This window comes from Notothenia coriiceps, unplaced genomic scaffold (genome assembly GCF_000735185.1).
Source record: "Notothenia coriiceps isolate Sejong01 unplaced genomic scaffold, NC01 NC01_scaffold00011632, whole genome shotgun sequence".
In the NCBI taxonomy this organism is placed as follows: Eukaryota; Metazoa; Chordata; class Actinopteri; order Perciformes; family Nototheniidae; genus Notothenia; species Notothenia coriiceps.
In genome coordinates, this window is record NW_011344333.1 from 86,514 (window position 1) to 99,584 (window position 13,071).

Below are 13,071 nucleotides of genomic sequence, written 5' to 3' on the forward strand. Positions count from 1 at the left end.
CACACACACACACACACACACACACACACACACACACACACACACACAAAGTTTTGTTTTGCACACCCATTGCCCCCCAAAAAAGGATTCTTTCTAATTGCTTCATTCTTACAGTATGCTGTTTTTACTTATTTGTAATGGTGTTAAATCATCAGTACATTTGAGCCTGTTACTCTTACTATGCACACACAAATTCACAAAGTTTTCCCTGCTCTGTTTTCCTCCTCTACTTCTCACCTCTTGCCTCTTTCCTGGTGTGATGCTTAAGGCCCCTCGGCCAATTCCCACGCTACGAGGAAAGAAAACAGGAGGGAGCGTGTGTGTGTGTGTGTGTGTGTGTGTGTGTGTGTGTGTGTGTGTGTGTGTGTGTGTGTGTGTGTGGGTTGACCTTTGACACTGGTCCTGTGTTGTCCACCCTCAGATAGCATCTGGCCTTTATTCTTGTTTTCTGTATCACTATTACACGCATAACAGAAAGTTTGTCAAATCCCTCGGCCCTGGTTCCCATGAGCACAGCACGAACATGCGTGCATGCATAATAACTGGAAATGGTCATACGTTTCCCATCCTAAGGTTTTAACATTTTGTACAGTTACAGAGGCCAACCCTAAGGAAAGGCTTTATTAGAATAAAATCAGCCAGGGATGAAAACTGTGCCTCTGAGCATGGTTTAACATCAAAGAGACTGTAACCCTAACCCCCTAACTCTGTGTGACAGCAATGCAGTTCACCAGCTAAAGAACAGTGACACTTTAAGGTTGACCTTCATGTATGTAGCTGTAAAAGTTCACTGTGTCTCACTATTAACCCATTACATACATTTTAAGTTCAAGTGAAGATCAGACAGTTTTCTTTAACCAAAACATTGGTTAAAGAAATCTCTCAGCAGTAATACTGATACAGTAGGGATTCAATTAATTATGTATTCAATAGCTTGTTTTGTCCACCAAACTGTCCACCACCCAAACATTATTTAGTTTACTTTCACAATTCAGATATAAAGAAATGTGGCAAACTTCACAACTGCCAACCTGGAGATTGGGTGCCAAATTGCTTGTAAAATCCCTATACATTTTTTAAATAAATTATCAAAAAAGTTGTCAAAACCTTTTCCAGTTATTGACCAAACATTATTTAGCTTTAGGCTGCAGCCACATGGAGACGAAACGGGTCGTATCCGCTACAGTTCTCTATCTTATAGACGGTTCGGCCACACGAGGCCGACAGGGAAACGCAGATAACGATAACGGGTCCCAAGCATAGGTCCCAAGGTGGGTAGATCTGCGGACGCAACGGCTCCGTGCCCATCCCTATACGATCATTTCCTGATAACGATGACGCATTAGCCCCGCCTCTCCCCGCCTCTGCTGATCACTGCTGTAGCATGGTCAGTAGCTACTGTCAGTAGTAGCTGTCAGTAGCTACTGCTACTGTTACTGACCATGCTACAGATGTTAGTGCAAAATCTACAGCTCCTCTACCACAACCATCAGCAACAAGTGGACATGGAGAACTACATGAACAACATGTTGCTAAATCCATCGCGGAGAATAAACAGAAGGGCAACCAGGCAACCATGGCAACCATGCTCGGGGGGGAGGTCTTCTTCGCTGCTTTTGGTGTATTTTGTGGCAGAAGTACAGCGCCACTTACAGGCCCGGCATATGTACTACAGCGTCTCCAGCGGGTCGAGTGGTCTCGTGTGGACGGAAGACTTTTTTGATATCGAATTCGGTTCGTTTTCGTTATCATCTCCGTGTGGCTCCAGCCTTAGTTTCCAGCGCTGTAATCCTGACTCAGTCTAGTCACTCATCTTCATCAAAGTTAATTGAGCAAACACTGATTTTGTTGTGATGATCAAATTAATTGATTGCCTCTGCAGCCTTTTTCAATTTAGGTCAAGGGGAAAAAAATCCTCTTCTTTAATATGTTGGGAACGCAAACTAAACATCCTGGGAACAAAAGCAGAGGTGTGTGTGTGTGTGTGTGTGTGTGTGTGTGTGTGTGTGTGTGTGTGTGTGTGTGTGTGTGTGTGTGTGTGTGTGTGTGTGAGAAAAGTTAACTAAAACACAGTTAAAGAGAGAAAAGGGAGGCGTCATTTACGTCAGAGAAACGGAGAACAATGCTGGAAGCAGACGGTACAAGGTCAACTTGTTATGTTGCCGTCAGTCTGATTGTCTCACAACTGTCTTAAAAAAGCTGTGTAGTTCGCTATTATGGGATAAAAGTGAAAAGTAGTTTTTTATTAAGTAAGAAAGAACAGAATCACGCAATGTTACTTTTTCATTTTATTAATGCCTTATTAATGCAGGGGGCATAAGGATTTTTGAATACAATAATACATTATTTTTTTGTTTTTCACTCGAAAGGACAAAAAATGTATGTATTGTAAAAGTCTGATGTTCGCACCTTTACAGTCTCATGACTCTTCACATTGGTGAACAACAAAATAATAATGTATGTTCATTTACATATGGATTCCACTGATTTCAGTCCTACTACCATAACAAAATTACAAAGCAAATGTCCTAAGGAATGATTTAAGGATTTAGGATGGATCAGAATATAAAATCTGAGCAGTCTTGTTTATGTGATGTTGCAGTTCCATGTATTTCTCAGTAGAGGGAGCTGTCACCTTATCAGAAACCTCTTCTGCTTCTTTGAGTAGGAATGAATGAAAGAGAGCAGGCAACCCTGTGAAAATATTCTGCCACCAAAAACATCAACAGATCACAATAAGTCAAATACATTTATTTTTCTCACCGCCCTTATTGGCATTCATTCATCATATGTGTTTATTTATCCCTAGTGCATTGATATATTGGAATACTATTTAATTCCACATCTGTATAATCCAGTATTCCCTCTGATACAATGAGGTGAATAAAGCTACAGTATACATTTAAAAGCTTTTTTTTGTAGGTTAGTACTTAATTTAAAGCCAGTATTGTATCCCCAATAATGATTGTTCATACAGTATGGTTATCCAATGAACAATCATATTTTTTTTACTGGTGAAACTGTTATCACCAAGGACATGATAGATCAACAATCTGTAATCTGACCTCAAATCTGAAAGACATTTTAATTTCACAACTGACAACAATTAGTGCTTGAAGGACAAAACTGTTTTAATGTCCTTTAGCAACATGCTTCGACATCCTGGCTGCTCACTCAGAAATGCGGCTGAGTAAAAGATAGAAAAATATAATTTGGAGAATCGAGAGAAAATACTGGTCTTGTATTTCTACTTGTGGTCATTTAAAATCACTCAACCAATCGAAAACGAAAAAAAAAGGAAAAGTCCTTCACATATGTAGGCATGAGGAGGAGAGAAATCACCCATGCCTTCGAAGGGGAGGAGGGGGGGTATCTACGTAAGCTCCGTCACAAGTCTCCCAGTTCCCCTCTTTCCTGGGAGGCAGATCTATTTATAGCTTCTGACGTCAGCGGTCTCCTCTGATGGAGCCTCGTCACGGCCGACTACACTGAGCCGGGGGGGGGGAAACAGGTGAGGTGTAGTGGAGCGTTATCACTGAGATAAGTCCTGCTGCAGCACCCCCAGCATCTTCTCCTGTCACACCAATCAGGTGTGAGATGCTGAGCCCTATCACTGTGCTGGATACAGACCCCCCCCCCCACACACCCGGCGTCTGCCTCTCTTTGCATCTGTGAATCTGTATTTCATTCAGCATCAATTGCATAATAGCCATCTCTCATTTAGCCGGCACTGGTTGCTATTGCTTGAGCACTGGAGGCAGGCTGAGCCAAAAATAGAAACAGAAGCAACCTTCCAGGGCTCTGCTTTCTATTGTTACGACTAAGGAAGGAGGGGAATCCATATTGTGACGGATAACAATAGATCTAACTGATACAAATACCTTAGAAGTGACCACTCATGTATCTCCATAATGCTGCCTTAAAATGTCATTTGTTATGCGACAATCTAAAAAATAAGACTTTTATCGTGGTAGAATAGTGAATAGTTTTAGCACAAAAAGTGTTAGTTTTAGTGTTCAAGAAGAGTGCAGTAGTCGAGCAAAGGCACAGATGATGATGAAGCTACAAAAATGAACTATATTGCATTTTGGAGGCTTTTACTTTCCTCTACTGTCTCACTCAACGTCAAGTTATTCTCTGTCACTCTTAGAACTTATTTCTTTATTTTAGCTCTTGCCTCTTTTGTGGTTGCACTTCATATCCCTAGTTTGAAATAATTGTTTGGGTAAAGGGGGATATTTGTTTTGAGTGTGTGTTTGCTACACCCACCCTTCATCTTTCGACCCTGTGGATTGGAGTGATTCCAAAGGGATTTATTTCAGGGCAGCGTCGGGCTGTGATACGGTTTGGTTACAAGAGTTGGACTGAAACCAGGTTTTTTTTTTTAAATACAAGTTCATTTTAATCATACCAAGGAAAACATTTTAATAAAACTATGACCGTAAACGCTAAGCTCATAAAGTTATTTGTTCAGTAATAGGGGTGCCTTTCAATGGGATGGCTGCGATGGGGTGATAAAGGGAGTGGCGGGTGGAGGGGGTGTGTATGGGTAAGTAGCTCTGCTGACGTACCAGGCATGACGTCAGTGTTGACGTCATACGGAGATAGCAGAGGGAAAGGAAGATGTGTGTGAGTGTGTGTGATTGCGAAAAAGCGAGTAATCACAAGGTCGGCTGTTTAAAAAAGACTTACAGCTGGGTAGACAATTTACTCCAACCTTTTATCTATTTTATAACAAGTAAACATAGCATTTTATTCAAGCTATGATATTTAATTTTGATTTGATCGTATCAATAGTTGTCGCATGATGTTCTTGTTCTGGGAGCCTTATCCTTGTATAAGTCTTGTGTCTTCTTGACATGATTTTTAGGATACTTTATTGGAAGAAAAATGTATATGAAAATAGAATGATCTGTGGATACTTCTGCATGCTACACCTAATCATACCTTATCTTAGGTTTAATTCCTGTCTCAATTTGTTGTCAGTGGGTAAAGGAGCTGTTTTAAATAAGTATACGATTAGTTGGGAGTCACTGCGTTGGAAGGGAGTGCTGAGAGGTGACCCCAGTTAATGTTGAATCTATTGTTTCTATTCAAGTTATCAAATAAAGCGCATTTTTACACATTTGGTTTTTACTTTGTTTATCTTGTGTTATTCACTCTTTATAATATTGGTGCCTGTTTTCTTATGGCCCATTGTATTCCTCTTAATGTTCAGGTATGCTAAAGTGGTTTATTAGCAAAAGCGGCAATAGTAGTAGTAGTCTGGCTGATTAGCAGGTGCTGAAACAGTCATATTTATGTATTTTCTTTTCTCTCTCTCCTGTAGTTTTGATGTGGACAATGGCCTGTCGGTGGGTCGCAGTCCACTGGACTCTCAGACTAGCCCAAGTTCTGGTCTGGTTCTTCAGGCCAACTTCCCTCACAGTCAGCGCCGCGAGTCCTTCCTCTACCGCTCCGACTCAGACTTCGACCTTTCGCCCAAAAACATGTCCCGCAACTCGTCCACTGCCAGCGATCTGTGAGTATTTTAAATGTTACCCTCATGTTGCACCTTGCAGTTTTGGGTTGCTGATTTAGAAGTTATTGGTTTACTTCACTGTGAAGTATATTGAATATATATGTTCTTTCATAAAATATCTACAAACTTTCTGATAACAGCGGATCATGGAAGGCTTGAAATTTTATTTGATTCACAATATATTGTGTAAAGAATCAGATCACATTGATTGTATCACTACTGTTGCATTTACTAGGGAAAAACTTGAATGTAATTTCAATATTTGTTAATATCCTATTAAGCTCCGTTTATTTGCCATCTGGCCTTATTTGTCAGCAGTCAAGTTTAGTTGGTGCGTACAACTAAGTCTAAAATGTAATCTCCGCTCAGAAACACTTTATCCAGTCCATGCCTGTTTATACAGCTAGAGATGTATCTGTGCAGAGTGTAAATATGGCTTCTTCCACCAATAGCTGTCACTCCTTTGTTTTGAAGGGAGGAGGGATTGAAGCATTGGGAGGTCAATTGGCTACCTCGGTGAGACAAAGTCTGAAGACTGCTGTGATTCCTCTCTCTTTGGGCTGTGCAATGTTATCATATCTCAAACATATTTGACTCATGACAACATATTACCTCTTCCACCTACACCCACCCTATCCCAAATTGGTTAATCACCCCTGCAAAATAATGAAACAGCCCAAGCAAGCATTTGACAGATGATGTCACATACGTTTAAAGTGTACTAAACATTTGCCATTTTTCAATATTTTCATAATCAGGCTTACATTTCACAGAAATATTTTGTGTTTTTTACCCAAAGTCAAAATCATTGCTGGGCAGGCTGACTTGAGTCTGACTCTGACATTGTACACTTCACTGGCAGCATGGATTTACCCTGAAGTCTGAATAGTGAGGTGCATGTTGAGACTCTAAAGCTCCCAGAAAACTCTACCTCTCCCAAACTCCCAGAACCCAATGCACGAACACCGCTCCTCGCAAATATGTATCTTGGGGGCAAAATCTGTAAGAGCAGAATTAAACCTGCATTAACTTATTTTTCACCCTTATAGCAACACTGACCTAACATTTGATTATTCTGTTGTCACGGCTAACCTATTAGTAAAATATTTCACTGCTTACACAATCAGTGGATACAGGGCAATATTAGCATCCCATTGGAAGGCAGGTTTCCATCCACCCAAAAGTTATTTTAATATTCATTTGCTTTTTACTGTAGCTCCACCAATTCCTAACACAAATAACTGTGTCTTAAGCTGCTGAATTATACAGTACAATTTGACCAATCACATGGAAAATGTATATTTGTCCTTAATGTTGAACAGGTTGACTCTCAGTTTGTTTGCTGGAAACAGAAGCCATGGTTTTACACGGCAAGCTTCATGAGAGCGAAAAGGCCAAAGAACCAAAACATAAAGCTACAAATAGTAATTGATTTAATCATATAAATATAACTTTAAATGACACTTTTATTTGAATCTCAATGGGTAGATACAACCCCTTCCCAAGAACTATTGATAGTCTTTGTCTAAAATTGTCTTCCTCTTTTCTGACTTCCTCTGTCTTATCTAAACCTGTCTGGAGCAGCTTTGTTTTGCTTTTGAGGGTTGAATGATAACCTCCGGCTTTGCCCCAAAGAAATATTTGTATGACTAAAACAATCTGTCCTCCCCTCCTTATGTCCTGTGTGATATTAGAGATCCACTATGGTCCGAAGCCAGCTGTACTCCTCTCTCCTTCTTCACAGTGCTCATATTAAGTTTGTCACAAAGCGTTTTCACTGGATCACTGTTTGTGTTTGTCTGTGGTGTTTTCAGGCATGGAGAAGACATGATAGTGACTCCATTTGCACAGGTTAGTAGCATTACACATTAGTGTTTCGTAAAAATGTGAACATCTGAAATGCACTCGCCACTTTAATTAAAACACAATATATGATCTCAACCCAATGGCTTTTTCGAAGATTTATAAAAATGCACGCACAATCATTTTAATATTGAAGAACAATTTTAAAGGCAGTTTCATATCATGTCATGTTAATTGCTGTAGTGGTGGGTTTACTTTTATTTGATTTTAGTATAAATAATAACTTTAAAAATGTACTTAGTTTACATTCAAACTAATAATGTCTAATTGTAGGTGTGGGTCTGTCCAGACAATCCACATTGCCCTTACTCATCGGTTTAAGGAATAATAGATGGTTCATTTCTTCTCAGAAAACACCCACACGTTCTGAACACTCTCCAATGTTGGCCCATTAACACAATCTGTGTCCATGTTATAATTCCAGACTAATATGTAAAACGTACTTTTGGCCCACCTGTAGTTGAATATTGGTATTGTACCAAGTGCCATTGTTTTCCATTATAATTGAGAGAAGGCGGCCATTTCTAAGGCTGATGTGTCCATCTTTTTCATCTCAATTCAAACAATCTACATTGATGATAGATATGTAAGAGTCACATATGTATTTTTGGGATGAACGTTCCCTTTTAAGGCCATCACACTGTACTGTTTGTTCTGTACTCCTGATATTAAGGGGCACATGTATGTATCTCTAAACAGGACTTTTAATACATCTCCAATACTCATTCCTCTCTTTTTTTAAACTCTTTTTAGGTTCTTGCCAGTCTCCGAACAGTGAGAACTAACTTTGCTGTTCTGACACATCTGCAAGATCGTGTCACAAACAAGTAAGAACAAGAAAGACAGACTGAAGGAGTAACTACTCAAAATGGTATTGTTCTGCTAACCCCTTGTACTTGTTTCAGGCGTTCGACAAGCAGCCAGCAGCCGTCCATGTGCAAGCCATGTCTGACAGGTCAGTGTTATCATCCCTGTTTAGTGGGACACATAATTAGGCTTAGGCATAATTAGCATAATTCATTTCATCTTTGACATCCCTTGTAAAAACACACTTTTATAAACTTTTTTTTATAATTCTCCTGTATTACCTTCAACTCCCATTTTATATATTATATTCTGTTACAGAATACTTTCATGTTATTATCTTTTTATGAAAATACTGTAATTTCATCGTAAATGTGAAAGACATGCTGCAGAGTTTGAACCTAATGGGTTTCAATTGTTGATTTACATGTATTGAATATCAGTCCCTCAGCCGACCTGTAACGTGTGTGTGTGTGACCTCTGACCTTTCAGAGGAGCCCTGCCAGAAGCTGGCGGTGGAGACGATGGAGGAGCTGGACTGGTGTCTGGACCAGCTGGAGACGCTGCAGACGAGACACTCTGTCGGCGAGATGGCCTCCAATAAGGTGAGAGGACATTTGTTAGTTTTAATTCAAACTGTTTTTTAATCCATCACAATTAGGTTGTATGCCTCTTACAATATTTTCTTAAAAAATATGAAAACTTTATCATATGGAGCAAATCAAATATGCAAAAGCCCACATTCAAAAGAGGTGGAGCACTGAGGTCCTACTCTCTTAAAAGTCCCATGACATGGCCATTTATACTGATCATAATTCCATTGTTGAGGTCTACTAGAATAGATTTACATTGTTCAATGTTCCAAACTCACATTGGTTTCTCATACAGCATCTGTGTATAGTATGTGTATTCACTCTCTGTCCTAAACGGCTTGTTGGAGCTCCTGCCCCCCCCCTCCCTATGAGCCCGCTGTGCTCTGATTGTTCAGCCTGCCCTCTTTGTTCTGATGAGTCCACCACCGTTACAGCGGAACATCAGTGATTATGTGTTACAATGGCGTTTTTAATGCTGCGTGGGGTCTGGGTGCCGTGTTGGCAGGACGTTGCGGGGCTCGCTGCTCCGCCCTTTGAGGCTCGAGGAGCAGACAGTGTGAGCTGGATTACTGGTGTCGTTTCCTGGTTGCTGCGTAGGGTCTGCGTTCTGGGGCAGCATAGACAGGTCTTTTCTGTGTTAGAGTTTTACTCGCTACAGAGAAAAGACCTGTCTATGCTGCCCCAGAACGCAGACCCTACGCAGCAACCAGGAAACGACACCAGTAATCCAGCTCNCAAATAACAAACAGGAAAACCAGGCAATGAAGAGGCACTACGAGGCCAACTCACACACACACACACACACACACACACACACACACAGCGCTGAGACAGATGACTTCTCTATTTTGTCCTTTCACCTCTTTGGGAAATCTGTCCCGTCCTCTCTGTCGTCATCAGTAGGGTGTGTGTGTATATCAACTAAAACTGAGTAGGACAACAGACATTGGACAAAAACGTGGCACTACCTGGAGACTTCTTGTGATTTTTAATAATTTCAGGGATCATCACTGGAGTCAACATTGAGAGAATCCTTCCATCCTTAATGGGGCAAGATATATTAATCATCGTCTGTGTGATAAGGGAAAAATAATGTACGCATCACTTATATTACTGATATTTGGTCACCTTGTGTTTTTAATTTGCATAATTGTCATCTATATTTGTGTATAATGGTTGTGGTCTTATTACAATTCCAGAGACACATTTACATTTTTCAAAGTAATCTGATTCCTTTAGGAACAATAGAGAGTTGACATACAGCCTCAGCATCTCAGCAAATTCATATTTTTATTTGTTTTGGTCCTTTTTCAGACTATCTTACCTATGGACAACAGAGAACAGTCTCATCATCTGAGTGACAACAAGCAGGATGAATTCCTACATCCGTGGTTCCTACAGTTTAATGCAAGTTGTAAGTTGTGACAGAATGAAATTCATTACAATCGCATCCTGCACGTAAACGTCGTAAAATGTGGGTGACACAGGTTGTAACACTTTGCTGTTCTTAGTACAGTTAAAAGCACGTGGAGCCAGAAAATCAAAATCTCCTTGTCTTAGTTTTTGTAAGACATATTGATTTAAGGCATTTTAATACCAATGTAGGCCTTGTGTTGGATTAATGAATCGAATGCCTGAAGGACTTTTTAACGATCTGAGTGAACCCTGTATTCAAATCAGATTCTCTATTGACAGTAGCTCCTGTCCAGTGTCTTTGTCATTGTGGTCACATTTTTCCACACACTGTATTTAAAGGGTTTCTGACCATGGGCCTGTGCGTCTGCTCCTGACCTCCAGTGTGACAGAGACAATAGTGGGCAGAAGATCATCTGATACAGGAAAGAAAAATGGAAAATATGTTGGATATGTGTGTGTCGGTCTATGTGTGTGTGTTGGTGTGTGAGTGTTAGTGAGTGAGTGTATGTGTGTGCGTGTGCGTGTGTGTGTGTGTGTGTGTGTGTGTGGACTTCCTGAGCATCGGGTGATAACGCAGCTTCCTGTGGACCAGATTGATGAACTAATATTGAATTTAATCTTCCCTTTGTGAGCGGTCCGGAGACCTGGCAACCGGACTGGAGAGAGGTCATGACCGCATCAAACTCACAATCATACACACACACTCACACACACACTCACACACACACACACACACACACACACACACACACACACACACACACACACACACACACACAGCCTGTTTGTAGATCCAGTCCTGAGTCAGATCCAACGGGCTCCCTCACTCAGCATTGAGCACCCCCCACCCCCTGCAAAGCCTGCACTGCTGATCAATAGATCCCAATGTAAACAAGGCAGCCAGCAGCACTCCCCGTTGCTCACCTGTCTGAGTCTCCAGCACAGACAACCGCAGAGAGCCGATGCCGGCATGTTAACCCACGCATGCTGATGTTAGAGGCTGCTAAAAATCCAAAACGAGAAGCAAAAAAAAGTGACGGGCTGCTCACTCAGACTGCTCCACACTCAGCAGGGATGGCTTGCAAATGAAAAAGAAGTCTGTCTGGGAAAATAAAGTTCCCACAGTCCCATGTGCTGTCCTGAAGGTAAAGGGGGGGTCGGAGGGGATGGGCTGGGCGGGGTGAGGTGGGGGAGGTTGGGGATGTGGTCTACCATCGGGGGAGGAAGGGTGTGGACTGCAGTTGCTCATCCAACTACTGTCACACACTGTCAATGAGAAACATGGAGAGGGAGAGCGAGAGGCTGTGAGGAGCCCCCCCTCCCCCGCCCCGTACGCTGCCCAATCAGATGGGTCCGGCATCAGGGGCTGGGTGGAGGAGAGGGATCTGATTGGCCTCCTGGGAGATGGAGGAGGACTGAGTGTAGCAGCCAGACGGTGGAGAGGAGCATGAGGGAGGGAAGCTGGGAGATGAGGATTTACTCTTTCATAGATGGAGAGTGTTCTGGTCATGTTCACACTGAGGCTGCATGTGTAATCACATCCCATTTTCTCCCCTCATATGCTACCTAAATTCTCTTACAACAATAAACAGGAAGAAGCAACTTGCAATTCTGTTCTGCACACATGGACAGGAGCAACAGACCCAGATCTGGAAGCATGTGACCTGCTTGTGATTCTTATTTGAAAGCTAAAATAAAAACATGTCATTGTTGTCATGACAAAAGCAAACACTAAAAATATATGAGACAAAATATATTACCAGCAAAATATCCTGTTGAAATATTAAAGATTGTTGTGTCTGCCGTGGACGTTTTTCTATTTACTTGAGGTAAGGTATATTGTATCTTAAAGGGGACCTATCATGCAAAATGCACTCTTCTACGTCTTTTATACATGAATATGTGTCAGGGGCGCTGTAGTCTGCCACAAAAGCAGCGAAGAAGACTTCCCGCGCATGGTTGCCATGGTTGCCCTTCTGTTTATTCTCCGCTGTGGACACTCTGGTTATTTTTCTCCCTCCCCGAGGCAAGCGTTTTCTCCTGCTGCTGTAATTCTCTCCGGTTTGCCACCAGCAGATGACAAACACCCACCTCTCCGCCGGTCAACATGTCCGTTAAAGTTTAAATCTTCCGGACAAAATTAGAAAAGTGCCGGTCAAAGGTCTTCTTTGTTATTTATTGAGCTTTGAAACAAATGAATAACGACTCTATATAATCATATAAGAATAATACACGGAGGACGGAGCCTCTGTTTTTCTCCCCCTCTTCTGAGAGCCCAGCAGCTGATCAGAGCATGCTCCCCTCTCCTGCAGGGGGGTGTGGTCAGCTGCAGCTCATTTGCATTAAAGCGACGTCACAGAATCAGCCCTTGCAAAAACAGGGCTAAAAAAGAGCAAATAGAGCGAAATGAGGCATGGCTAAAATGCATGATCTGTTTGGTATTTTGAAAAAAAAGTTCACAGACATGTTTTATATAGGTATGGCCCTACAATATATTATTCAAATATAGCATGATAGGTCCACTTTAAATTCAGCCTCTCCATCTCTTTTATTATGTTTTGTTATCGCTTATTGTGTTTTATATCATTAACATCTTCTGTAGATTTCTTAGACAATGATTTTGACCCTCTACATTTTTTATGAATTGTTTTATACTTTAGTTTATGTATGTCATCGACGTGTGATTGACAAGATTTATCTCAATGGTTTCCAGCTTACTTGGCATTTATCAGCCATACAGGACTGTCTCAGAAAATTAGAATATTGTGATAAAGTTCTTTATTTTCTGTAATGCAATTAAAAAAACAAAAATGTCATACATTCTGGATTCATTACAAATCAACTGAAATATTGCAAGCCTTTTATTATTTTAAT

The 13,071-nt window shown here is 41.1% G+C and overlaps 1 protein-coding gene across 3 annotated transcripts in view; it reads left to right on the top strand.

Annotated features, from left to right (window-relative positions):
* The window catches only part of LOC104946909 (cAMP-specific 3',5'-cyclic phosphodiesterase 4D-like), an 86,377-nt gene that overhangs the window by 60,360 nt on the left and 12,946 nt on the right, over window positions 1-13,071 (top strand). For all 3 annotated transcript variants that reach the window (XM_010772813.1, XM_010772815.1, XM_010772814.1), the window contains 6 exons: window positions 5,330-5,521; window positions 5,996-6,037; window positions 7,336-7,372; window positions 8,138-8,211; window positions 8,290-8,339; window positions 8,681-8,793. In XM_010772813.1, coding sequence (XP_010771115.1) covers window positions 5,330-5,521; window positions 5,996-6,037; window positions 7,336-7,372; window positions 8,138-8,211; window positions 8,290-8,339; window positions 8,681-8,793 — 508 coding nt within the window. The remainder of the gene's footprint in view (window positions 1-5,329; window positions 5,522-5,995; window positions 6,038-7,335; window positions 7,373-8,137; window positions 8,212-8,289; window positions 8,340-8,680; window positions 8,794-13,071) is intronic.